Source organism: Photinus pyralis, unplaced genomic scaffold (genome assembly GCF_008802855.1).
Source record: "Photinus pyralis isolate 1611_PpyrPB1 unplaced genomic scaffold, Ppyr1.3 Ppyr1.4_LG3b, whole genome shotgun sequence".
In the NCBI taxonomy this organism is placed as follows: Eukaryota; Metazoa; Arthropoda; class Insecta; order Coleoptera; family Lampyridae; genus Photinus; species Photinus pyralis.
Window position 1 is genome coordinate 10,514,435 of NW_022170510.1, and position 25,304 is coordinate 10,539,738.

At 36.0% G+C, this 25,304-nt stretch overlaps 7 protein-coding genes across 8 annotated transcripts in view; 4 read left to right on the plus strand and 3 right to left on the minus strand.

The window, feature by feature from the left end:
• LOC116167490 (protein PRRC2C) overlaps window positions 1-12,525 on the plus strand; it is a 56,712-nt gene extending 44,187 nt beyond the window's left edge. For both annotated transcript variants that reach the window (XM_031482880.1, XM_031482881.1), the window contains exons 8-15: window positions 98-742; window positions 795-998; window positions 1,046-1,484; window positions 5,750-5,947; window positions 6,710-7,051; window positions 7,098-7,216; window positions 10,335-10,488; window positions 11,596-12,525. In XM_031482880.1, coding sequence (XP_031338740.1) covers window positions 98-742; window positions 795-998; window positions 1,046-1,484; window positions 5,750-5,947; window positions 6,710-7,051; window positions 7,098-7,216; window positions 10,335-10,488; window positions 11,596-11,792 — 2,298 coding nt within the window. In that variant the 3' untranslated portion in view covers window positions 11,793-12,525. The remainder of the gene's footprint in view (window positions 1-97; window positions 743-794; window positions 999-1,045; window positions 1,485-5,749; window positions 5,948-6,709; window positions 7,052-7,097; window positions 7,217-10,334; window positions 10,489-11,595) is intronic.
• A 693-nt stretch (window positions 12,526-13,218) lies between these two features.
• Window positions 13,219-16,403, plus strand: LOC116167437 (myotubularin-related protein 2). The gene is made up of 9 exons (XM_031482800.1): window positions 13,219-13,439; window positions 13,487-13,588; window positions 13,640-13,846; window positions 13,895-14,155; window positions 14,204-14,419; window positions 15,125-15,261; window positions 15,308-15,686; window positions 15,733-16,122; window positions 16,172-16,403. The coding sequence occupies exons 1-9, from the start codon at window positions 13,323-13,325 to the stop codon at window positions 16,292-16,294; spliced, it is 1,932 nt and encodes a 643-aa protein (XP_031338660.1). The 5' UTR covers window positions 13,219-13,322; the 3' UTR covers window positions 16,295-16,403.
• Window positions 16,404-16,844: 441 nt separating this feature from the next.
• On the plus strand, window positions 16,845-18,545 carry LOC116167438. Its single transcript, XM_031482801.1, has 3 exons — window positions 16,845-16,996; window positions 17,042-17,215; window positions 17,262-18,545. The coding sequence occupies exons 1-3, from the start codon at window positions 16,950-16,952 to the stop codon at window positions 18,481-18,483; spliced, it is 1,443 nt and encodes a 480-aa protein (XP_031338661.1). The 5' UTR covers window positions 16,845-16,949; the 3' UTR covers window positions 18,484-18,545.
• LOC116167442 (alpha-2-macroglobulin receptor-associated protein) lies at window positions 18,464-19,730 on the minus strand. Its single transcript, XM_031482804.1, has 3 exons — window positions 19,525-19,730; window positions 19,055-19,478; window positions 18,464-19,010 (listed from the first exon to the last, which is right to left on the minus strand). The coding sequence occupies exons 1-3, from the start codon at window positions 19,708-19,710 to the stop codon at window positions 18,541-18,543; spliced, it is 1,080 nt and encodes a 359-aa protein (XP_031338664.1). The 5' UTR covers window positions 19,711-19,730; the 3' UTR covers window positions 18,464-18,540.
• Window positions 19,731-19,786: 56 nt separating this feature from the next.
• On the plus strand, window positions 19,787-20,545 carry LOC116167444 (translation machinery-associated protein 16 homolog). The gene is made up of 4 exons (XM_031482806.1): window positions 19,787-19,877; window positions 19,929-20,008; window positions 20,063-20,352; window positions 20,398-20,545. The coding sequence occupies exons 1-4, from the start codon at window positions 19,875-19,877 to the stop codon at window positions 20,517-20,519; spliced, it is 495 nt and encodes a 164-aa protein (XP_031338666.1). The 5' UTR covers window positions 19,787-19,874; the 3' UTR covers window positions 20,520-20,545.
• LOC116167440 (BRISC and BRCA1-A complex member 2-like) lies at window positions 20,500-22,067 on the minus strand. The gene is made up of 5 exons (XM_031482803.1): window positions 21,821-22,067; window positions 21,453-21,769; window positions 21,224-21,402; window positions 20,794-21,179; window positions 20,500-20,746 (listed from the first exon to the last, which is right to left on the minus strand). The coding sequence occupies exons 1-5, from the start codon at window positions 21,912-21,914 to the stop codon at window positions 20,541-20,543; spliced, it is 1,182 nt and encodes a 393-aa protein (XP_031338663.1). The 5' UTR covers window positions 21,915-22,067; the 3' UTR covers window positions 20,500-20,540.
• Window positions 22,068-22,550: 483 nt separating this feature from the next.
• On the minus strand, window positions 22,551-24,538 carry LOC116167439 (ankyrin repeat, SAM and basic leucine zipper domain-containing protein 1-like). The gene is made up of 6 exons (XM_031482802.1): window positions 24,406-24,538; window positions 24,222-24,357; window positions 23,822-24,174; window positions 23,548-23,777; window positions 23,069-23,498; window positions 22,551-23,019 (listed from the first exon to the last, which is right to left on the minus strand). The coding sequence occupies exons 1-6, from the start codon at window positions 24,445-24,447 to the stop codon at window positions 22,888-22,890; spliced, it is 1,323 nt and encodes a 440-aa protein (XP_031338662.1). The 5' UTR covers window positions 24,448-24,538; the 3' UTR covers window positions 22,551-22,887.
• Between the last annotated feature and the right edge of the window lie 766 nt (window positions 24,539-25,304).

The window sequence follows — 25,304 nt, forward strand, 5'->3', positions numbered from 1 at the left end:
TTCCCAGATACAGTACCTCGCATTCTTAGTTGGCCACCCTGTACATCTTCAATTGTATGTCATATATGTTGTAAATGATAATTATCCGCTTTTATAGGTGATGAAATCAACACATGTAAGTGAAAAAACCGTTTTGGACGGAACGACACCTCCTGTTAACACAATCATATTTGAGAATACAAACTTCAAATCGGCACCGGGTGCTCGATCAGGGCGTACTGATAAATCTTGTCCCAAATTAGACGATGCAGGAATCGAACAGGCGGTGATTTCCACTTTTAATAAACCCATGCGAGATTTATTAAACAAAAATGAGAAACCATCGGATTCCATGCAAATGCAACTAAGTTTCGGGAAAGAAGATAGCGCCGATATGAAATTAGATTTTTTTGAGTCGGAATTGTCGCATTTGACCGAAGACAAGAATGGTAAAAACATGGGACTACCAAGGTCGATGCACATGACTAGTGCTAACAATACGATATCTGCCTCGACTGCAGATGCCTTGAATTTTAAGATTGCGTCGGTCAAAAAAGTATGGGAGACTACGCCGACAGTTATTGAACATTCAGTTGGGCAAGATGATTCAAATTCGTCGTTCTCAACTTCGTTCGGACCGGATCCGAATTCCTTAGATCCTTCGGGCTTTGGCAAGAGCGGAGATGGTACAGATGATGGCCATGAAGTGTACAACTCATCGTCAAACCAACCCACTACTAATAATACTACAAACGTGTGCAAGGTACGATGTTTTAGAGTTGCGGCGTGTGCGAATTGATCATTTGTTGTTAAAGGTGAAGCCTACTCAGCAGGTAACAGGAACTAGTGGCCAACAACCGGTCCATTCTGCAAGTTCTCATCAGCAACACTCTGCTATTGGTCCAAGCATTGTGGGACACACTTTGTCTCCTCCACCTATGCAGGCTGTGCTGGGTGCAGGTGTAGGATTAGGTCAACCCCCTCAACCCTATACCTCAAATCAACACCTCGGCTATCAGGTATTTGTAGCTGTGGTAGTACTTCAAAGTGACATTTTTGTCCGTAGCCCAACCTCGGAGGCAGTACCCAGTATGGAATGTCTGCAATTCCGTCACCGCCAACCGTCCTATTCAATTCTACCCAACAAATTCAAGCCGCTCCCACAGGACTGTATGGCACTTTCCAAATTGATCAGTCTCAAGTATTAGGTGGTCAGGGGCGATCGCAATATTCGCCGTACCCAAATCCCTACAACCTCAGCCAGACGGCATCGAGTCCTTACTCAGCCCAATCGATGTATTTACAAGGCGCCCAACCTCACCCCTCGGCCGCCCAGGCTCCCCCAGATATTTATCAAAATTTAAATAACTACAGATTACCCGCCTCGGGACATTTCGGTCAGAGTCAACAGATGAATAATCCGACAACTGTTCTCATATCGTCCACTTCAAACACGCTAATGTCGGCCACCGTTAAACCTAGTACACAACAAATTAGCGCAATTGGTAAGTAATTTTGGAAAGTCCAAGTATCACAGAAGGAATTGATAACATAAAAAAAGTTATATGAAGGGGGAAAACAAATGGTAAAAATTAGCTTAATGTTGTTCTGTACCTAGGGAGGACTACTTTATTTATTAAATCCGACAAAAATTTTCTTAGTAAGCAAGACATAGCAAAATGCAATCGATTATAATTAATTCAAATTATTGTTGAAAGATTATGGTAAATTGCTTGCCAGTGGTAAAGGTTCTTATATTTAACATAGCATAAGCTATATGCAAGTAATTTATTTTTACAATCTAACTACGTTTGTTTCTAAGATACAGGGTGAAAATGAAAAGTTTTACTTTTTGGGATGCTATCATATCTTACTACCCATGTAAGATAGATCAAAGGTAAAAACTGTACCCTTTAGATATTTTTACGTAGAATCTATGGCATTGTTAAAAAAATTTTTGGATCAATGTTTCTGAGATTTGACCCAATGTTGGTATTTTTAAATACAAGTCCTGTATATTTTCACGTCAGTTGTTTGCATTCATTTTCTTGATTCTATTAATGAATCTCAACCTGCATTTTTCTATTATCAGCCATTTTTATCGATTGATATCTGCTGCCGTGAATACAATAAAAAAAACAAAATGCCATTATCCATGGCCTACTATTTAAAAATCGTAAAAAAATTTATATTTGGTTCATGGTTAAAATTAAACAAAATTATAGGTTGTGATGCATGAATGTAACCAGGGAAAAGGATGCAAAAAAATTGACGTTAGGATATACAGCGTGTTCATCGGGTGCCCAGTTGTCGGACGAAAACACGTCGTGCCCGCGCATGACGTCACTCTAGTTACATCTGTCACGTGATCCCATAAAGCTTCAATGGTGGGCCTCGTTTTCGACGTATAATCTGCATTGTGGTGCATATTATATTTATCGTACGTACAGGAATATGTGTAGTTGATAGTCCTGCATTGCAAACACTCGAGTTTTTGCTTCTATTAATAGCGAATACCTTTTATTTCCGCTTTTATTACACCGCGAGGATACCGAATAAACATTTAAACGATAATGCCTGGTTGCGCGAGTGCAAAATGTAATAATTATTCACGAAAAACGAAGGGTTAAGATGTTAAATACTTCGGAAGTGAATATACGTATGCGAAAAAATTTGTAGACTAAACAAAATTGGAGCATCCGTTATCATAAGAGGAGACGCTGTAGCCGAGTCAAAAAAGAACGTTCTTAGAATAAAAGAATAAGCTTTGTACAAAATTACATGTTTAAATTAAAAAAATAAGCTGAAAGCAATTTGTTTAATATAATTAATCTGATTAATACGATGTAAGTGAACTAGGATGTTTACAGTATGCGGAAATACTTTTATTGCTTCGATCATTTAGATATACGTGAGTATATCAAATTATTAAATACATTTTGATTGATTACAAAAATAGAGGTACATGATCTTCGTTTTCCATTCACGTACACGCGCTAGACGCACCATTTGAACAATACCTCTACTTACATTTCATCTGCTTTGCATTTCATTGTAATGTTTTTGTGCGAGCTTGCATTTGTGTATGTAATATTATATACTCAAATAAACCTAAATTTCGCCGACAGATACACAAATAATAGTGCGTTTCCGTAACCTCTTCCCTATGCATTTGTATACGCGCGCCGGAGTTTGTAACGTGATTGACGTCATACGGCGTGAGGAAAAGGGACACGATGCGCGTTGCGATACCGTTTTTATTATACCATGAGCGTGTTGCATTTAATAAATGCCAACTTTGGGTCAAATCTCACAAACGGTGTTCCAAAAATTCATTTTTAATGCGCCAGTGGATTCTACTTAAACTTTTTTTTAAATTGCAAGCTCTTATTTGAAAATATTTTTGAAATCTTTAGGGTTGTGTTAAAAATTTACCTTTAAACATAGTTAGTCCAGTGAAATAAGAAAAAATAAAAACATTAATCGGTAAAGATCTGAATTTTGGTACACATGTTCATTAGTGTTCCCCATTGGACATACTAAAAGTCCCCGTCAAAATCTGTTGCGCTCGAGGCGCCATCTTGGAAAAAAGAAGCACTTCTTCAGTTTCTTGCCTATATATCGGCAACAATTATTGAAACGGAAAAATAGCTCAGATAAAAAATATAGTTTATTAAATTGCCCATAAAAAAGCATTTTAACATTTTTTTGTATGTCCAATACTTTAGCTATAATCCGACATCGAATAGGGAATCAAGTATCCTGAGCTCTCGAAACAGTCGCGCAGATATTTTTTTACAGCTTTTTACAAATCATTAAATTTATTGAAAATTCTGCCAGTATTTCTTATACCGGGTGGTGCCTAGCGCGACGCAGCATAGGGATTTCAATGGTAATTTCTTTATAGTCAATTACTAGCTCCCCAAATTATTTTAGAGCAAAAAATACTGCATCTGTTCATACCATTAATTATAATTTTCCGTTTTTCAAAACCGTAGAAATCGACAAAATAAAAAAGGTTCATTTTACAATAAATCAGATATGCCTTGGAATTACCTAAAAAAATAGCGATCACGTTTCATAATTTGTCTTTGACGTATATTAAATTTATACTTGTTTATAAATTAGTTAAAGAACTGCAAGTGCAATAACGTTCAAAATGTCCGTCAAATCCATCAGGAAAACGACAATACATTCAATGTTTTGGCTGCAATAGCGGAAAATCCGAATATAAGTTTAAGAACAATTCTTCTTCAAATCAATTTTTTTTTCTTCAATTTAGTTACTCTGGTTCCGGAAATGATAAACAAATAGTATTGCAGATGCAGCATTACATTCTCTAAAAAAACATTACCCCATAGACGCGTTTTCTTACGTCGGTGTCGGTCAGTTGGAACAGAATTAAATATGAAAATCGTTCGACGTCAAACAACCATAACAGACGCGATGCGCTTGTAGTTTGTTAAACGATTCCAAAGCATCACTGATTTATAAAAATGTAATTTTTTATTTTGTCGATTTCCACGGTTTTGAAAAATGGGAAATTATAACTAATAGTATGAACAGATGCAGTATTTTTTTCTCTAAAATAAATGTATTTAGACTTTTGCTCTAAAATAATCTGGGGAGCTAGTAATTGACTTTAAAGAAATTACCATTGAAATTCCTATGCTGCGTTGCGCTAGGCCCCACCCTGTATATGCGAAGTCGTCGCACTCAAGCTTGGTATGAGACATGTTTAAAGGTTTCTCATGAAACTCTCTCTCTCAATAGAAGTTTCATCTTCAATGTGAGCAGTTGAGCACTGAGTGTGGACTGGGAGCCTTCAGTGTCCGAACAGGGTCAAGGAAATCGTGGACTCTCCTTCAACTCCACAGTTCGGGAGATTTTTCATATCCACGCAATTTCTGAACTTGCTGATTAATACGAAACGTGTGTTATAGCGCCGCTGCAGCTGTAGGGGGTATCAGTGGTAGATTCGGCTGACCCTTGTACACGCATTTTCTGAAGGTCTGATAACGATGTTGGTTTAAATATCTCTTACTAGCAGGCACGTTATATGCAGATAAGGGCGTTCTCCAGCTTCAGAAATCATTTCGTTGCTCCCCAACAATTTTAAACATTTTCGCTTACCTTTTCGAAAAAAAACATAATGTCGTATCATCAAACATTATGTCATTGCTAGAATGCTTTATCACAAGACGATTCTGTTCATTTTTTGGTGCTTTTACAGCTTTCGCTGTAGTTATAAAAAAGACGGCCCCCTTCCTATAACTACGATACGGGGCCTAAACGCGTTCTGACATATTCAACGTGAGATTACAGCTAAAGTATTGAAGATACAAAAAAAATGTAAATACTCTTTTTTATAAGGAATTTAGTAAACTATATTTTTCATTCAAACTATTTCTTCGTATCAGTAATAGTTGCCGAGACATGGGCAAAAAACTGGAAAAGTGAACCGTTTTTCCAAGATGGCGTCTCGAGCGCAACAGATTTTGACAGGGACTTTTAGTATGTTCAATAGAAAGTCCCAATAAATGTGTATACCAAAATTCAGATCTTTACCGATTAATGTTTTTATTTGTCCAAAATTGCGCTAATTTGACTGGACTAAGTGGATATTCGTCCCTACCTAACCACGCCCTTATTTCAACAAATTTAGTCACTTTCATTTTGAAATAGATTTTGTATATAGAACAACCTAAAACAATTTTTCCGTTTTGTTTCCAGTCGCAAACCATATTCTGAATGATGTCTTTACTTACAGGTACAAAAGCAAGCGGAGGTGGTCAAGCATATCAGCAATCGCAGCAAGGCCAGCAACTGTACATGACGTACGATGCGCCAATTCAAGCCAATTATCTGCAAAGTGCGGGTGTTATTCAAAGGGGACCTACCGCTCCTATTCAAAATAACGTAGTGCCCACGATTCAACCCTCGTCTTCATTTTATACCGGATCAACAGGTACAGGCAAAGCTTATAAATCATCACCGTGGAGGTATATGAACTAACTTGCTTGTGGGTCTCAGGCTTTGTTACCATAAATTACATTAATATTGTACGATTTTCTTTCTTTCTTGGTGTTTGGCAGAACTATAGATTTCTCTTTTAATATAAAAAAAAAAACCAGACTAACTAAAACTGGCGACTGTATTTTCTTGCTTTTTTTTTCATAAGGGGGTCATCTTTGTAGATTTGTATGTGCCATACCTTATGTTTTTGGGAGACTTTGTTTCAATCGGGTTTTATAAAGGGGGAGACCGAATCTCATATCACTTTTATGTGCTTCCGTTTTTAAGTAAAAGTAGCTCTCGTATATTAGGCTAAACAATTTTTGTTTCGGCAATAAGTAGCAATAGTAGCGGCATCGTGAAAATCAAAATGTAATTATGAACGTTTGCAAGATTATTTATGTGTAGCTTTTTAGTGCAATTTGTATTTTCGTTTCTTCTCATTTGTACATTTTCAATAGATTATTGCATGCATTATCGTAGCATTAATGTAGAACTATTGTAATCTTTAATTTAAAGTTAGATTAGAGACGTAGTTTATATATTTTCTGTATACCCGCATTCAGTATTTGTGATGTCATTGTGGCGCATCTTGTAAAGTATGATGAAATAAACTTGATTCAGTTTTCATTTGTTTTATTGCATGTAGGGTGGCACTTTTAATTTTTTTTTAATCGTTGTTGAGAATGCAATTTATGGCTTTTTAAAATTTTAGGTGGCCAAACTGGTTACTACCAACAACCTGGAAGTTCCACGCTTCAATCGGCCCCCTTACAACAGCATCAAGCCGGGTATGGTTTGCAAGGAAACGTCTTCGGTAATCCAAACCAATCGCATACCAGCGCCAGTTTACAGAACTACAGTTCTCATTTTCTTTCGTCACCAATACAGTTAGCCGCGGCGGCCGCCCTAAACGCTCAGCAGTATCGATCTACGGGCCTTCAGAATTCGGCGTACGTGAAAAGCGTCAATAATCACATGGAGCAGAATTCTCGACCACAACAAATTAAAAGTCCCGGAAGCCAACAGGATGTTCTTTCCTCTGTATTTAATTCTGGTAAGTGTCTTCTATTGAAAATTGTTGCTTAATTGTCGTTCCTTAGGTGCACAAATCCCTTCTCCCAAATCGCGCCAGAATATCAAGCAACCCGCACCACAGGCCAGTCCCACAACCCAGCATAAATATTTATATCAAGCTGTTGGAAATCCACCTCCTTCACAGGTAATTTGAAATTGCTGTGTTCTGTGGGTTGAATAAGATTCTTTTGATTTATCTGATGCCTACAATTATTTGCCATGATTACCATCAGACATTTATTTAGTTGTGATTAATTGTTAACAATGGTGAATTAGTAAATCCATTAACAAGAAAGCTTTCCCCATATGCAAGTAAGTGAAGGAAACATGACCTGAGAGTGGTTAGAATTAGGGGATCGAAATAAAGAAACAATTTGAGACTGCTAAACACAAATTAAAACAATTGAATAATAAAAAATAAACAACAAACCCACCCAATTTCTCTCTTGTGGTGTTCATCATTGATCTACTTTCTCTCAACTCTTTCCAGTATTTTCTCACTTCTCGACCTGTCTCAGCTTGCTTTGAGAGAGAGAGAGAGAGCATTTATTTCAATCATGAATGTGGTGTAACTGTCACACAATAACAACATAAATAAAATACACAATAAAGTACAATAAATAATATAAATATATCTATAAAAAAGAAATGTAAATAGGTGTATATATATTAAAATTTATTTATTTATTTTTTTAATATGACTAGTATTTTTTGATATTCGTAAAGAAATCATCCAGTCTGTATAGCACCATTGATTGAAGAATTTTTCTAATTTGGTTTTTAAAAGGACCCAACATTGTAATACATTTGACATGTGCCGGAAGGACATTATAAAATCTCACCCCCCCATCTGTAGGTAGGACGAGTTATGCACCTTACTTTTTGATCTCATTATAGAAAAGTTATTTTTCGTTCTCGTATTATATGAGTGGAGCTTTCAAGCAACTTTCACAGCTTCTCCAGTTTACCCCTAGGTATTTGTATTAGTCCACCTGCTTCAGTTTCTTGTACGTAAACTATCTTCTTCACCTATACTCGTTACTTTACTCTTTTTAGTATTCATTTTCAAGTCAGATTTAAAAGAGTTGGAGAATGACACCTTCCCTATCTTAACTCCTATGTCAATAGCAAACCATCTTCTCCCCAATCCTCCCCAATTCCTGTCTTATATACAGGTTTCTATCTCTCCAATCTACCCTCTTGTTAAATTCATTTTATGCATTGAAACACCTTCATGTCAACAACAACACACTTCATCTCTCCTGACTTTATATGGATAATATCTTTGTTTATTAGTTCTGACAACACATTTTTTTGAAATTGTAACTATACATGCTGGTCTTTTAGGAAAGTACTGATCAATCTATGGAAAATGCACTAAAGCTACTCCCCTCTCTGGTTTTTTGGTGATCAGGGCCGTAGTCAGAGGCTCCGAGTGAGGGGGGTGTATGCAATAAAAAATGCCGACAATAAAAATTCAAAATAATACACCGTACAACATTAAACGACGGCATTTTAAGGGTGCCCATTGTGACCCTATTTTTTCCAAATGTATACTGTCTGCTATATCTTTTTCTGATTACTTAGAACCAATAAGGCAGTTAGCCAATTATCCGCCATAGAGGAACGTAAATGATTTTTAATTAAACTATATAATAAATACCAAAGTAATAATAATAATTATTATTTGTCATTATACAGAGTGCTCTTTTTTCGCGGCTGTCGTGGATATGGATTCTATTTTATTTCTATTTGCACGAAAACCGAGTCGAAGTGGGACGTTTAGAAGACTTACAGAGGAATTTGATAAATATGGCCAGAATGGCATAGAACTTCTTTTTTGCGTTAGAGTCGCTAAATTTCATCTTATGAACTTTCATCAGTTATTTTTCTCTGACGTGCCATAGCTTTTAATTTACTACTTTGATTTTACCAAAATACCTTATTATTCAATTTTCACGACAGTGCTTTAGAAATTGCAGCCAAACTCATTTGCTGATTTGCTTTGGTAGTTTACATTTATAATCAAGATAATTAATAAAAATGTCGTTTTAAATGTAGTAAAGCGTTCTTTTGGCAAGATTTTATTATATATTATTATTAAGTTAAAAGTAGTAATCTATCCAAAACCGATTTTTGTCTAAAAGACACTCTCGTGACAATTGAATAATTAAGTGTTATATTTAAAATGTAATATAGAAATCCATAGTAAATTCTTTATTAAAAAAATCTAAAAATTCAATGTGACCCCTACGTTCAAAACAAATTCAAAAAATAATGTCATAGTCTAAACCGCCCATTTCTGAAGTATAATAAATAAATAAATAGGTATACTCGTTTTTTTTAAATACAGAATTATTAAAACGCAGAATTCAGTTCTTTTTAATTATTGAAACTAAAAGAGATATCCCACAAGTGGTTTCAATGATTGATTCGCATTTTAAATTTAACTTTACCCCAATTTGACCATTAGTTTTCAACATAAGAGATCCCATCGTCAGGCGCTAAAAATGACCACCCTGTATACTTATCTACCATCTATCCCTATCGCAACTTTTAAACCCATGCAAACATAACGGCTAGAAAAATTTGCGGAACATTTTTAAGCGACCTTTAACCATGAAAGGTAATGGATCTACATCCTCGTAATATCAATGAGAGTAATAACCAATATTTCTTCATTTTGCGTGGAAGGGGCGGCTACAAAACGGTTTTCCGGCTTACCGGCGTATTTTACGCAATTTTTTTCCAATATTTAATTAATTTAATTTGAATAGCGATTTGCCGAGTGCCGACTAACTGAAGTTTTGCCGACTATGGTCACGCGTTAGGGAGGGGTGTGCCCCCCCCCATACCCTCCGTCAATCTGGCCCTGTTGGTGATGATTGTAAACTGTCCGCCCACTTTGTGTTTCCTTTGCCTACTACAGCATTCCAATCTTCCATCAAAATACTGCAACAGCCTTGTCCGTCTGTCTGGAAAGATTCTTCCATAAATCTCCTCGTCATGATCAGTGATAGTACAAGATAAAAAATATATTCTGTCTTGTTTCTTGAAGTGGCGTGTAAGCAACTTGAAGAACGGGACGAAAAAAGACTTGCTGAAACACTTGTTTGTGTAAAAATATGTAAATTATGATTGATTGAAGAGACCACATTAAATAAACGTTGCTGGGACGGTTGAAAGTAGAAATAACGGGAGATTTGTGCATATATATTTAACATTTTTACATTAATTCCTTTGTAACAATGTTTATTTTACAGACTCAGAGATACCCGTCACCAATTCAGAGACCGGTAAATTTCCACACTGCCGTGGGTGGAATGCCCAATAATGGTGGTTCGTCCAACAACCCCAAGCATCGCACTGCAAACCAAAATAATAAATTAGCCGCACGACATTATTATGGAGGTCAAGGTAAACATTATTCCAAAGTTTCGCACAAAGTATAGGCGTACTCTGAGTAATTACTGGTAACTGTTATAAATTTATGCATGGTGAAGAAGCATCTTTAATAATTGTCTTTAATTTGATATTTATAATTATTTTAACAATGGCAAAATTAAACATCTATCTTACATTCTTAATTCTTTAAATGAATACCTTCAATTACCTTACTTTCTTTTTGGGTGGGCTCTATATTTGACGGTGAATTAACTACAGAACTTGAAGAATTGCATTTAAAAGACTTTTTGCTTGGCAAGAAATGTGATGCTGACTTTTCAGATTGTAGTTTGTTCAGGTAAGCGATACATTTGTTTAGAATAACAGTCTATAGATGCAGTTTTCATGTCGAGTACGTAGTAAAAGGTAAGATTTGTAATGGCGATTTTTAAAAATTTAATTGCGACAAGTGCTTGCAGCTAGCAGTGAATTTGGATAAAGTTCTTGTACAGCATTTGAATGCCCTTTTCAATTTGGTCAGATGATTTTTTTTGCTGATGTGTTCTCTGTCTATAACCCTATTTTCCTTTCAAATAAATCTGTCACTAATCTATTTTCAACGTCTTTAGATATTTGTGATTTCTGAACTACACACCATTCATCTCAAGTTGACGATTTAAATGATATTGAAGGGGCAAGGCGAACAATGTCATTTGTCAGACCACCTCTTGTTTTAACAAATTGAAATAGTAATTGTGTTCATAACGTCAATTATTAATCATGCTTCTTAACATAGTCGTACCTCAGTATGTTGTGGGTAGTATTTCTGCTGTGACCATTGTCAATGTGACAATCATCATTTATCACTATATGTGTACAGGGTTTCTCAATATATTTTGACCCCATTTTATTTCATTAATACGCTTTCAATGTCTTTGACTGTTTATAGTTTTTAGTAGAATATACAGGGCGTCCCATTACCAAATACATTTTTAGTCGGTGCAGACTCTTTTTGTGTTCTTAAAATTCATGAAAATAAGTGGAGTCAAAATATACTAAGAAACCGTGATCGTAAAGGATTTAAGATTGTTATGTTTGTAATGTAGTAGTTATTTATACTAAAGTTGAAAAATTCGCTAGGTGGTAACCTTGCAACGTCTCAATCTGACAAAGGAGACGACTCAAAATTGGGAGATAACGCAACTTCGTCGACAAATTCGGTTAACAACACTTCGAGTCTCGCAAGTAAAGCTGTGAACAGCAATACCGCTACGACAGTTCCAACAGATCTGTCGAAAGAAGTACCGAAAGATGACGCAAACGTTATTAAGGATTAAAAATTTGTGTATAAGTACTAAAAATTAGTCTTTATATTGTATTTTTTAATTTATTTCAAAGGTGCACTGAGCTTTTGGTTGTGTGGTAAAAACTCGGATTTGTTAGAAACTTTTAAATGTGTATTGTTCGCATAGCGATCTTTAAAAATGTATTCTTGTGTGACTGATCTTGCTCATGTCATGTATTTATCCAAATTTTCCATTTCTGTTGCAAGCTACTATAAATGCTGTTGTATTTGGGATTGACGATGATAATCCCAGTCGCAATCTAGAAATGGTTAGATATGTATAGATTAGTGCGTGTCTAATGAGTGCTAGTAAGGTGGATCTCCAGTGTGTGTTTAAGGAACTTATTAGCACAACTTTTGGTGGATGTTTATTAATTTATAAGCCCTTTCGAGTGGGCCATATTATGTACTACTGATAATAGAGTTCTCGCAACTAATTCATGTACTTGTAATATTGTGTGGACTCGTTTCTTGTTAGCTACTGTAGTAGTTAGTAAACTATAGGCAGCCTGGATTGTATCACTTATTGTTATCAAAAGTGAATTGAGTCAACAAACTTTATTCTAGTGTTCAAACTACAGACTTCTGCTTTAGTTAAATCTTAGTGTAATCTTTTAGATTCAACTGTTGACTCTTGCATTAAAAATAAATGGTGAAAGTGCGCGAAATTAAAACATGACTTTCAAGTTCGTTCTTCTTTTATAAATTAGTTTGTTGTTTACTGACATTCGCAAATTACTTTGATTAAAGTCGTAGTTACATTCTGTGTTTATTATTATGAATAACATCAATGCGTTTCGTAAATAAATGATTTAATTACATAAACTGGATTATTACTACTAATATAAAATACAGTAAAGTTAACTGTTTATATTCCGTATGTTAAGAGGTAAAACCATTCATGTTGGTATTCAAAGACTGTGTGCCTAAGAAACGGTTAAGTTTACTTTTGTTGGAGTCGGAGCTTTATAAATAGAAACAAGAGTATATAACCATCGTGATACCACCTGTTCTCAGAGCAGGCTGGTCGCTGTAAAACGAAAGGTACCCTCCTATCAGACCCGAACCAGTTGCGACTAATAAGGTGCCATGTATGGTGTTTTTTTTGGGGACACACTGCATACTAGATGATAATTGAACGTTTACGGTAAAGAGCTAGATTGAAAATTAAATAGGCCCATTAAATACAACATTGGATCAGTGAGAGAATTAGGGAATTTGATTGGATATTTTCTGAATTTTGTTGGTTCAACTGATCTAAATTTTGAGCAATCTAGTACAATTCCGCTATGGAAAAAATATTTCTAAAGGCCATATTGTTGATTCAGTATAAACAATATATTTCAAAGCGGTTACAAAACGGACGACTCTGTACATTGGTCAAGGATTCATTGAACGCAGCCATTTTATGACAGTCATAAATCTTCATTGATCCTAACCTCATTTCATTTTCTTTCATTATTTATCTTCGTTGTTTTAGAGTTTAATTAATTAGAAATTAAATGAAATTGTCACTTAAAAAATGGCTAAACGTGGAAGTGTAGAACTATTAAACATTGACCGTGAAAATACACAGTACAACAAAAATTTAAGCTTAGACTCCATCCACTCAAATTCACATAATTCCAAACAAGATATTGTATGAAACTTTAAATTTGGTATTTTCGTTCAATTATGTACTTGCAGGCAAGTTGGGGGAAGACGTCACCTAGTAAAAGTTACTGTTCGTCCAGTTCAACATCCACTGAAAATGTCGTTTCAACATTAGAGCGCAGAAAAGTGATTAAAGTACGTAATTGCGTTGTTATAAACAGTTCAAACCTAAGGTAGATGTTACAGGCTGCAAATACAGAGAATGTGCTATTACGACCAGAAGAACCGCCACTTTTACAAGGTGAAAAAATTTGCGGCCAGGCCAGGGATGTCACATATTTGTGCCCATATTACGGACCTGCTCGTGGTGTCTTAACTGTTACGAATTACAAACTGTACTTCAGATCGGTTGACAGAGATACGCCAAATGTAGTTGACGTTCCTTTGGGCGTGGTAAGTAGGTGTGTGATTTGTTTTCCGAGTGTAGATGCATGTTTGTAGGTTTCACGTATTGAAAAAGTGGGGGGAGCTTCGTCACGCGGTGAAAATGCCTACGGAATTGAAGTATTCTGCAAGGATATGAGAAATTTACGTTTTGCCCACAAGCAGGAGAATCATTCAAGGAGGGATGTTTTTGAAAAACTACAGCAGTACGCATTTCCGCTTTCGCACAAAATTAAATTGTTTGCCTTTGAGTATGCTGGGGTCTTTACTGAAAACGGCTGGTGTGTATATGAGCCCATAGCTGAACTGAAGCGAATGGTAAGATTCGATTTGTGCTAAATGTGGGCGTTATTCTTGTATGTTTAGGGTGTAAATAATGATATGTGGAGAATCACAAAGATTAATGAGAATTATGACGTTTGTGATAGTTACCCGGTTGTGTGGGCTATTCCCGCCCAAGCGACCGATGATGACGTCCACACAGTTGCTAGTTTTCGTAGCCGAGGTCGCATTCCTGTTCTTAGCTGGATACACACAGAATCACAGGCCACAATTACACGATGCTCTCAACCGTTAGTTGGGGTATGTTGACTGCACCAAAATTTCTCGGGAAAACACTTTTTCTTATTAATTTTGGTGTGTAGAATCCAAAACAATTCGTACTTTTTCGATCAGACTTCTCAATCAAAAGTTATAGACTAGAAACCAATTTCGAAAGAAAATTCAAAGGCCTGTAACTTTTGAACTAGTAGCCCAATCTTGGAACTGTTTGAAATTATGGATTCTACAGGCCACGTTCTATAAGAAAATTTTTTTTCCGGGTCGATCTGAGAATTTTTTTTTCGGGGCAAAAAAAAAGTCAGTGTATAACCTTCCTTTTTTCCAAAAATCGACTGCACCAAAATTTTTCGGGAAAACACTTGTTTTTATTAATTTTGGTGCGTAGAATCCAAAACAATTCGTACTTTTTCGATCAGACTTATCAATCAAAAGTTATAGACTAGAAACGAATTTCGAATGAAAATTCAAAGGGCTGTAACTTTTGAACTAGTGGCCCAATCTTGGAGCTGTTTGAAATTATGGATCTACAGGCCACGTTCTATAAGAAAAATTTTTGCCCGGGTCGTTCTGAGACAATTTTTTTTCGGGGCAAAAAAAAAGTCAGTGTATAACCTTCCTTTTTTCCAAAAATCGACTGCACCAAAATTTTTCGGGAAAACACTTTTTCTTATTAATTTTGGTGCGTAGAATCCAAAACAATTGTGAATGTATCTTGATGGTGTGCAGGTTAGTGGAAAGAGATGTAGGGAAGACGAACGTTACATTCAGCTAATAATGGATGCTAACGCGCAGTCGCATAAGATGTATATTATGGATGCGAGACCTAGTGCGAACGCAATTGCTAATAAAGCAAAAGGAGGAGGGTAAGTGCACATTATACACTTAGCTAATAAATAGCACAATGTATAGGTATGAATCGGAAGATGCGTATCAAAATGCGGAATTAGTGTTTCTTGACATTCATAACATACATGTTATGAGAGAATCGCTGCGTAAACTGAAGGAGTTGTGCTTCCCAAACATTGAGGAGACTAGATGGTTATCGGGAGTGGAATCTACGTACTGGTTAAAACACATCAAGTGTATTTTAGCTGGTGCAGTTCGGATTGTTGATAAAGTCGAGAATCATAAGACTTCGGTGTTAGTCCACTGCTCAGACGGTTGGGATCGTACTGCACAATTAACGGCTTTATCTATGTTGATGCTCGATCCTTACTACCGTACAATAAAAGGTTTCGAGGTACTCATTGAGAAAGAATGGCTATCGTTCGGTCACAAATTTCAGCAGGTATTGTAGGGGGAGTGTCTTGGCTTTTTTAATGGTGATTTTGTAGCGTATTGGACATGGTGATGACCATCATTCGGATGCGGATCGATCTCCAGTTTTTCTGCAGTTTGTTGATTGTGTTTGGCAAATTACTCAGCAATTCCCTAACGCTTTTGAATTTAACGAACACTTTTTAATAACAATCTTAGATCATTTATACAGCAATAGATTTGGTACCTTTTTGGGAAATAGCGAAAGGGAACGAGTGCAAGAGGGGGTCAAAGAGCATACTACCTCTTTGTGGTCGTATACGAATAGTCAGCTTGATTTGTATTATAATCCCCTATACTGGGCAAACACCCATCAACAATTAGTGTTAATACCTATAGCCAGTATAAGGCATATAAAATTGTGGAAATCGTATTATTGCCGTTGGAATCCAAGTATGAGAACTCAGGTATATAAGACAGGTGCACTTATTCAAAATACAAATGTATGTCCTACAGGAATCGGTATATCAACGAATTAGGGAGTTGCTTATCTTAAAAGAGCAACTGGAGAGACAAGTGGAGGACTGTAGGCGAGAGCAAGTTACCAGAATGACGAGATCAAATGCATCCCCAGCATAATCTTTAGATATTTTGCAATTTTTATTTCCTTTAAACATATTTATTTTAATTTTTAATCTCTTAACAGTGAATTTATACTTTGTGTTATAATAAATTGTAATTGCACTAACTTTGTTATTGTACGGGATGGGATCAATTGGTGCTATGGGGCGAATAACACCAAAATTTTACTGTTGATAAGTATTTTCTTCATCCCTCTTCTACTCCCTTTTTTATCCACAGTTCCTTTTGTCAATTCTCTTAGCAAACAGTTTTTTCCCAACATGTGGGCCTAACCAATTTCTTTGTTAATGGTGTCAGGTGTTTTGGTGTTGATATTGATCCTTCTGCAAGTTTTCCAGTACTTCCATTTGAGTAGTGGGGCTAGAAAGCTATTTTCCGTCACGGAATGAACATTCTTAGGACCGATTTTCTATAATTGCATTAAGTAGATTCTGTATAGTATATAAATAAATAAAACTTCTATTGAAAATTACTTGAACCATTGTTTAAATACTTTAAACAATGCTTGAACTTTGTCTAAAGTGACCATTCTTTTTGCGCCACCCGGTATAACCATAACAGTTCATAAGAACTACTGTTCATTCAGCATAATCACATAACCTCAAAGTTGTTTTTTTAATGTATCTAAGCAAGTATTGGTGTATTTTTAAGAATGTTTGCAGGAACTGAAGATGAAGACCTATTTGATCCAGCTGCAAGGTAGTTAAATCCGTGAGACGATTAACTATTATTCACTGTTCACAGCTCAAATTTGGCTGCTTTATTTGGTGCTACGATGACTCTCAAGAATGATGATACCAGTTTAAGTTATACCGCACCAAAGCAACCAAAAGTTGAGAAGCAGGAAGTGACAATATCGCCAAAACGCAGCCCACAGAGTAGCCTACTTATTTCCAAATTTGTAAACGTCTTTAAACAGTAAGGAAATGTAAGTTGTGTAATGGCGACTAATTTATGTTCTTAGAGTTGATGGCAAATATGTTGACCAAGGCAAATGTGGCATAGCAATAATAGGAATTGAAACACTAAATGCGTATGAACTGATTTTATATAAATCAAAGCAAGATATAATTTCACGTTCGAAATTGAACGTGGATTTTAGATTTAAAATACAAACCAATAATTTTGCAAACTTCTCAGATGATCGGCAAGAGCACTGGTCGGTGCACTTCGACAATGGTGACTTGGATATCTTCACCACTCACCTTGAAACATACAATGTGCACATTACTCAACCTGTAGTTGATAAACCAGAAAGTGAATCGGATACTTCAACAACTAAAGCAAGTATACTAACGCGAATGGCAAAAATGGGTCAGTCGATTTTACCAAGCTCACCTAAGACTGCTGATAGTGAATCAGACGATACCAATACTATATTAAAGCGAACAAAAAGAAAGTCAAAACACGTAAGTGCAAATGTAGAACATACATCGGACGTTGCATTAGTAAATAGTCATCCATTACCCCAACAAGCAGTCGCCAACCAATTCCTGCAAGTTTCACAAACGCCCGACATGTTCAATATTTTCCTAGCCGAAAATCGCACTCACAACTGCGAGATGAGAATGAACATGTTGCAGCTTTCCAACAAGCTGGATAAAATTATGGAGGGGGTTGTAAACGGTAGGCCTTTACAATCCCAAATTGACAGAATGGACCCTAGGTATGTCGAATTGTTTAATGAACATGAGCAGTGCAAACTCACCCTACGAGAAAATCTGGATGAAATTGATCGATTAAAAAAGGAAAACAGCGATTGTAGGGAAACCATTGTTAGACAGGAATTAAAAATGCGAGCCTTGGAAGATACAACGAAAGTGCACCAGAATTTAGTAGAAACAATTGAAAAACAGATGTTGACTATTAAAAGCTTGGAGAGCGAACAAAGTGTAAAACAGGCTGAAATACAAAATTTGACTGAGCTGACCAAAAAGCTTACTGATAACTTGGAAGAGTCAAGGGGTAAACTGTCCAACTATGTTGCTCAACATGACCTTTTTTCTACGAAGTTAAAGCATAATATGAACATGTTGTATAGGACTCTTATGGATGCGTTTAAAGAAGGGGACACCTTTAGTGCACCACAAATCCAACAAATATTGGCAACAAATTTACGAACGTCCACTGTAACCATATGTAAAGAATTTTGCAATAACTTCGATATAACTGAAAGTGATTCTTAGATTTAATCAAAAAATGTAGAATAAGATTTATATATACACTTATAATATACTTTTTAACTAAAGCTCGATGTGTTTCTGCATAATACGTGACTCAATATCTATGTGTATTTTTTCCACTTTCCTCGCTTGCTTTTTGATACTATCTTCAAGCATTAAGATCCCGTCACTTTTTCCTCCTGATAACTTCTCCTTTTCCTTTCTTCTGTCTTCATTTAGAGCTGCTTCGGCTTGTAAATGTCGTAGCTTTAGAAGTCGATTTTCGTAATGTAGCAATTCGATTCGTAGAGATTCCAATTCTTCAGGGCTAAAGTTTGTGTCTAACGCGATCTTCCACAATCCTTCAACTTTCGGCTCCACAAACTCTTTACTGTTTGGACCTTTTGACGCCATACGGTGTAAGCGATCGAAACCATCGCGTAGGTCTGTGTGCTTCTCTCTTAATAGATTTGCTTTATCGATATAATCCTTTTCGGGTATTTCTTCACGATTGATGGAGTTAAAACGCTCTAATTTCTCGTCAACTGAATCTAAAAGGTGAAATTAGACATGTACACTTTAAAGAAGTTCATACTCTCATCGCCGTCATCGGTGTTCTCCTTAACATCATGCAAGATGGAATAATATTCGTCAATTTTGTCTTGGTGGTGATTAAACTCTTCTCGCAGTGCTTGTAATTCTTGATATGTAAAGCCGGCACTCTCGGCCTTCGACCATAGCTTGTTCAGTTTCTTGTCTTTGAACAAGCTTTTATTTATATGATCATCTGCATCATTAAAAATCTTGTCTTGCACAGGTTTACCAGAGCCCATTACATCTTGAAAATGCTCTAATAATCCATACATTTCCATTATGTGCAGTAACTTCTTTCGGAGCTCGGCTTCCTTTAGTCCCTCCTTATCTTTGCCTTCTGTTTTTAACTTTTTCCACGTTATTTCCTCCTTATCGTGAAGCTTTAGTTCGCCAAATAACGATTTCAACTTTGGGTCAGAGAGTCGCTGAAATATTCCAATTAGACGAAGTGCTCGATTACGATACACTTACCAATTGCGCTTTAGCCCATAATATATTTATTTTTGCCATACGAAAAGGCTTTTGTAGCGTTTTTAAGGACGGGGGAGGCAAGTCCTCCTCTTTTGTGTTCGCCTCCTTTGAGTACTTGTTATGGCACTGGGACAGGTGCAATAAATAAAGAAGAACAATGATAATACCATGATATCTCTTTAACATTTTAAATTAAGCCAGGAGAAAAAGAGGAATTTTTTTGTTGTTAACCCAAAGAAATTTTTAGGTTAAAACCATCTGGCAACGCTGCTTTTGTAGACCACGTGACTTAACCTATCTTTTCTTCTCTTATTAAGCAAGTAATTACCATTGTATTTTGATTCTTAAAAATGGTACTAACAGATAGAATTTTGAAATATAACTTGTAAATTAATGTTTTTTAGCGCAACCTATCAAAAGAACTGTCAAAATGTAAGCACCCCAACAGCCGTAAAACCAAAGCCTTGTCAAAAAAGACAAGAAGGTAATGTATGCATCAGTTGTAGGCAAACTTAGAGCGTACCGTTTTAATTTGTAGGATAATCTTACGTAATGAAAGCAATCAAGTGCAAAATCTAAAACGTTCAGTAATCGCAAATAAGATACAATGGTTTTTAGATCGTGTAGACAGCTCAGTGACAAAATGCAGCGCACAGCAAACAGAAGAGCTTATTGAAAGTTATCTTTCACGTTTCGATGAAGAATTGGAACAAATTGCGATTAAGGATTCGATCGGGAATCGTAAAAACAGACAGCACGCAAATCGGCAAGATGTCATTAAAATGACAATTCAGCGAGAAAAGGAAGAATATAACACCTGTGGATTAGGTACGTTGAAATTCCTCTGGAAATTAAGAACAGTATGTATTGTAGAGATGCCAAACATTATGGAAGAGGCCGATCTTGCCGCTTTTCGCTTATGGGACGGTGACCTTATAGCACTCCAACATCTTAAACTTGTACGAATCAGTAAAGTGATGTTAACAAAACTTTAATAAACACATTTCAAAAATACACTAAATACTGAAATTTTGTTGGGCCACAGCGTGAAACTTAGGTATTTGTTCCTGAAGATATATCAATAAACGCTTAATTATTTCGTCACACTTCCATCTTGGACTGTAAGGGTACGCATCTAAAATTTGGGAGTACGGTTTATCGTTCTTCAAATAATAAATGGAGTTCAGTGTAAGTTTAGGTTTTTCTTGTGGAAATTTGTCACCTGGAGAAGTTCAATTAAACAAAGGATTATACGTTACCATAACTTACCAAGACAGATTATCACTAATGCATATACTTCGTTAACATTAAATAGTAAAGTAGCCTTTGAAAATAATATGTTGTCATATTCTACAATGTTTAAGCCGCATTCTGCAATTAAAGTTGTAATGAAGTCGTTTTTCATGCGGTAGTGGTCTGCAAGGAATGTTACTCTATTTTTTAATAATTTTGTTATCTCGGTAACGTAGGCCGACAATGTCGTGTCTTTTTTATAAACTGGAATTCTTAGGTTAGTAGCACTTCCAATTACTTGTTCAAGGCGTGGGGTAAGTTGTAAAGTACTTTGGATTTTACTATACTCAGGTTTTGAGAATGAAATCTTTAACTTTGCTATATCTTTATGCGGATTTAAACATTCTCCACTTCCTTTTTGCCTACGAATAAAAATTATAATTTTCTCCCAATTTATACAACTTACTCTTGAACATAGGGTGGAATACAAGTAAAGTCTACCAGGATAGGCATGAGGATGTGTACGGCACCTGCAGTATCAATGTAGAGCTCTACATCCGTGTTAGATAAAGAAGAATTCTTAAGTAGATCATCATATTCACTTGAAAGTCGTGAGTAACACGTTTCCGTTTGAAATTTCAATAGCTAAAAGTTGTTTTAAGTCAACTTGAATTTCGTTAATTGGGAACACGCACCTGTAACTCCTTATACAACACCAGAAATTCGCGAATTACTCTGTTGAAGCATTTGTTATCTGCAACGTTCCATTTGGAAAGGCTGGGCACATGATCGTTGATCACGTTCACATCCGGATCAGACAGAAACGAATCATTAATAAAATTAAAATCGGGCGCGTACGCAAAATCCTCTTCTTGAAAAATTACTTCCCATTCCAGAGTTTTCCCTGCATAAGGTATTTCTAGCTTAAAACTGTCGATGTACTTTTCCATGTATTCATTGGGTGACATTTTTGTAGATCCAGCATTAATTCTTAAAGGTTGACCCGAGATACCTGAAATTATTGCCCGATTAGTAGGAAAACATCGAGAGGCAGGTAACTCACCAAAATCCAGATCCGTTAATGTATTTCTTATTATTTCTCTGATAATTGGAGAAAAGGCAGGTAAAATGGGATTTAATGTGAGTTCAATATTCATTTTTAAAATATGTAATTCCGAGAGTATTCCAGTCACTCGCCTAGACAAGTTTCTGTCTAGGGCACAAAACTGTTCTGTTTTGTGGTCTAGGGCTGCTTCACAGCCACCAGGTTTGAAATTCTATTCAACATGGCGGTCTAAGATGGCACTTTTCATACATTACAAATTATTTTCATACACATTTCTATACATTGATTCAAATGTAATTTTTGCAAGTGTATTTACTTTTGCAGTAAAAAAAAACTACAATATTGATTACTTTTGGCCATTGTAAATAAACAGAATGGCGGTCTTATATGCACATACCTGTTGAAACCGCATAGGTCTCAATCTGAATCGCGAATAGCAAAGACAAAAAGTTTGAAATATATTAAATTAATGATATTATGCCCGTTTGCACTGACAAATTTAAGCCGAGTTTAGCCATTACCAGCTTACCATTGTCTCAATAATCGTTGCCATGGATTTTAAGCTACGCTTATGCTCAGCTCTGCTTAACTTTGTTGGTGCAAACGGCCATTAGAATGGTAATAGTTTGAGAACTGTAAAAACAACTCTTAATGCACATGTACTTAATGTTGGTTTCCTATAGCCATCTATTTCATGCATTGAATAAATAATAATTTAATTGTGTGCTAAAATTTATTATTCAATTAAGGTAATATGATTACAAAGACAACTTTGTTTCTTATTTAAGTAATGATATCAACTTCCACCTCTCAGGTGTTCAGAAATGAAGATAAGTAACTTACATAAACTAGGGGGTAAACACTCCCATTTTTTTAAAATGTTGTTAGACCAACAATGCATAGATTACACTTTTCAATGTTTGGCAGCAATACGTTTAAGGCATATTTTAAACACTTAAATTGTAATGAAGTGGATAATAATGGCACAACAAATGACATTAGCAATAAAAAGGCTAGGAATGATAGTAATATCACAATCACATGTCAGTTTCATTACTTTGCGCTTAAATAATTTTTTTAATTAAAAAAGTACCACCAATTAGAACAATACCGCAGTAGGTGAACTTTTTGATAAGCTTCAACCATGAATTCTTCGTTCTTATGATCAAATCGACAGGTTTACTGCCATGGTCCCACTGAAACAATTCAAATAATCTCCCTGTACTTATTGAATATGAGACCTACCTGTTGCGTTAACCTGTCTAAATCATTAGCAACCTTTTTCATAAAAATGAACTTTCTTCTTATGCTGCTGATACTCTCGGCATACTCGTTCCAATCATGGTTATTGGACTGTAATATGTACACCAAATTAGCTTCCATTACAGTCAAGTGACGTACTGCTGCAAATAAAGCGTGAGAGACATCAATAGTTGTATATTCCGCATTTTTTGGGACAGTTGGAATTGATTTCTTCTTAAACAAATGTTTATGAAAGTTGCTTAAACCCATTAATATCCTCTTGCGTTGGTAAGGCAATCTGACTCCTAGTTCCGATAAAGAATTTTCATTTGAAGATAAGAATGCTAGTAAATCAGTATCTACGAATAGATTTTGAAGGCTTTCACACCGTGCCCCATACAGAATTGAAAGAATATCGGGCAGAAATTGAGGCCTGAAAGGAAAACGGATAAGGTGCATGTCCAACAGGTGATGTTACATACCTATTTGACTCTGATAAAAAATCTTCTAGGTCGTAAGTGTTCTTCATTGGCACACACATTGTATCGCCAGTATCCTCCGAGAGAAGGCTGATAATCTCGGTAAATTCCTGCATTTTTGCCAATTCCAAAGGTGTATTACCGCACACATCTGGTTTTGTATGATTCAATCCCGCATTCAGAAGTATTTTAACTATCTCTACCTTATTAGAATTTACAGCCCAAAATAGTGCCTGCAACAATCAAGTAAAATAACGTAAAAACACAATTACAGTACATTCCATCCTCGTTGATCTTCGGCTAAAATATTCGAACATGTAAGCAGTTTCTCTACAATTTTTGCATTTCCAATACCAGACGCAAACATTAAAGCAGTTTCTTTTCGTCGGGTACACGCATCGGCTTTGGCGCCACATTCTATTAACTCCACAACAATTTCGTAACACTTTTCAAATGGCGAGTTCTTTTCAAGACAGCTACATACCAGCATTAATACAGTAACATGATCTCGGTGATCGTTTACATCTGCACCGCGTACAACTAACTCGTGAACGATTTGCTCGTTACCAACAGATGCGGCTAAAGTCAGTGGTTTCCAACGATCTTGTAAAGCACAATTGGTTTCTATGCCTGCAAAGCAGGAATTGGAATACTCCGCAACTGATTTATATACTAACCCGAATCGAGTAATTCGCAAATTCCTTCCAGGTTCCCACGCATAATATAAAAGAAAAGGTTTTGAAGCTTCTGCTCGTATGTTACTTCGGGTGGCGGCCTGGGATGGTTCATATTAACGGAAATATCGGAATCATCCTAAAATGTAAACATTCATTATTTGTAGTACGATAATTTTTTTTATACCGATAGAAAGTCGTCGAAATCATCATAATCGTCGTAATCCATTTTAGAATTTCAATGAAATAATCCAAAGTTATTTAAGATTTTAAAAAAAGTAAGGTTAAAGTAACAGAAACAATAACCTACATGAAGATAGTCACAAATGTTGTTTTTATACAGGAGGATTGCAAACATTATATATAGGAGGGTTGCCCAAACTATCCAGTGACTAATCTAATTGAAATTTGTTCTTACATTATTTGTAATATTTTTAATTTGCTTTTGTATTGACTAATGTATGTAGGCTGTTCTACGGAACATTAAATAAGCTTTATTATTCATTATTATTTATTATAAAGGTCTCAACAAACGGAACTGTTTTCTACCAACCATAGTCCTCTTCCTCGACCCCTTATCGTAATCGGTTATAATTCCTTATATTTTAATAGCGGATTTTCAGAGGAAAGTGCTGACAAAGGGCAATTGGGACGTTTGGAAGAAATATATTCATCGGTGATGGCAAAGACCATCTCGAAATCGGTTTGTCGGAAGGGAGCAAAATGAATCGCGTGGGCGAGACAGGAGTGGAAAGAAGGAAGAAGAGAAGACCCCCTACAAAGGGATAATGCCATATTTCTGGACTTTCTCTAAGGTCTTGATTTTTTTTGTATTATATAGCGTAGATTTTGAAGGTATGCCAGGCGGCCTTTAAATGGTCATGTGTAAAGATCTCCCCCCCCATAATCTACAGGTAAACATCTACTTCGGTGTAAGAAAATGAACCGCTCGCTTTTATTCCTTTGAGTTATGACTCTTATAAAGTGAAAGAAGATTCAAAGTTACCCCACTAAATATTCGTTTAATAATTAAAAACCAATTAATGCGAGTATTTTAGAATCCTACCCGCGATCTGCACATTGCAC

What these genes read in the sequence shown, in the direction of transcription:
- LOC116167437 (XM_031482800.1), top strand. Translation starts at nt 13,323, where the DNA reads ATGGCTAAACGTGGAAGTGTAGAACTATTAAACATTGACCGTGAAAAT. An exon ending in AGCGCAGAAAAGTGATTAAA is followed by an intron (nt 13,589 to 13,639) that starts GTACGTAATTGC and finishes TAGATGTTACAG; the next exon opens with GCTGCAAATACAGAGAATGT. An exon ending in TCGGTCACAAATTTCAGCAG is followed by an intron (nt 15,687 to 15,732) that starts GTATTGTAGGGG and finishes GTGATTTTGTAG; the next exon opens with CGTATTGGACATGGTGATGA.
- LOC116167438 (XM_031482801.1), top strand. Translation starts at nt 16,950, where the DNA reads ATGTTTGCAGGAACTGAAGATGAAGACCTATTTGATCCAGCTGCAAG. An exon ending in CTATTTGATCCAGCTGCAAG is followed by an intron (nt 16,997 to 17,041) that starts GTAGTTAAATCC and finishes CACTGTTCACAG; the next exon opens with CTCAAATTTGGCTGCTTTAT. An exon ending in TTTGTAAACGTCTTTAAACA is followed by an intron (nt 17,216 to 17,261) that starts GTAAGGAAATGT and finishes TTATGTTCTTAG; the next exon opens with AGTTGATGGCAAATATGTTG.
- LOC116167442 (XM_031482804.1), bottom strand. Translation starts at nt 19,710, where the DNA reads ATGTTAAAGAGATATCATGGTATTATCATTGTTCTTCTTTATTTATTG. An exon ending in TATGGGCTAAAGCGCAATTG is followed by an intron (nt 19,479 to 19,524) that starts GTAAGTGTATCG and finishes GGAATATTTCAG; the next exon opens with CGACTCTCTGACCCAAAGTT. An exon ending in CACCGATGACGGCGATGAGA is followed by an intron (nt 19,011 to 19,054) that starts GTATGAACTTCT and finishes TTCACCTTTTAG; the next exon opens with ATTCAGTTGACGAGAAATTA.
- LOC116167444 (XM_031482806.1), top strand. An exon ending in TTGTCAAAAAAGACAAGAAG is followed by an intron (nt 20,009 to 20,062) that starts GTAATGTATGCA and finishes TTTAATTTGTAG; the next exon opens with GATAATCTTACGTAATGAAA. An exon ending in ATATAACACCTGTGGATTAG is followed by an intron (nt 20,353 to 20,397) that starts GTACGTTGAAAT and finishes TATGTATTGTAG; the next exon opens with AGATGCCAAACATTATGGAA.
- LOC116167440 (XM_031482803.1), bottom strand. Translation starts at nt 21,914, where the DNA reads ATGAATATTGAACTCACATTAAATCCCATTTTACCTGCCTTTTCTCCA. An exon ending in ATTCCACCCTATGTTCAAGA is followed by an intron (nt 21,180 to 21,223) that starts GTAAGTTGTATA and finishes TTTTATTCGTAG; the next exon opens with GCAAAAAGGAAGTGGAGAAT. An exon ending in ATTAGTGATAATCTGTCTTG is followed by an intron (nt 20,747 to 20,793) that starts GTAAGTTATGGT and finishes GAACTTCTCCAG; the next exon opens with GTGACAAATTTCCACAAGAA.
- LOC116167439 (XM_031482802.1), bottom strand. Translation starts at nt 24,447, where the DNA reads ATGGATTACGACGATTATGATGATTTCGACGACTTTCTATCG. An exon ending in TTTTTATCAGAGTCAAATAG is followed by an intron (nt 23,499 to 23,547) that starts GTATGTAACATC and finishes TTTTCCTTTCAG; the next exon opens with GCCTCAATTTCTGCCCGATA. An exon ending in TAGACAGGTTAACGCAACAG is followed by an intron (nt 23,020 to 23,068) that starts GTAGGTCTCATA and finishes GAATTGTTTCAG; the next exon opens with TGGGACCATGGCAGTAAACC.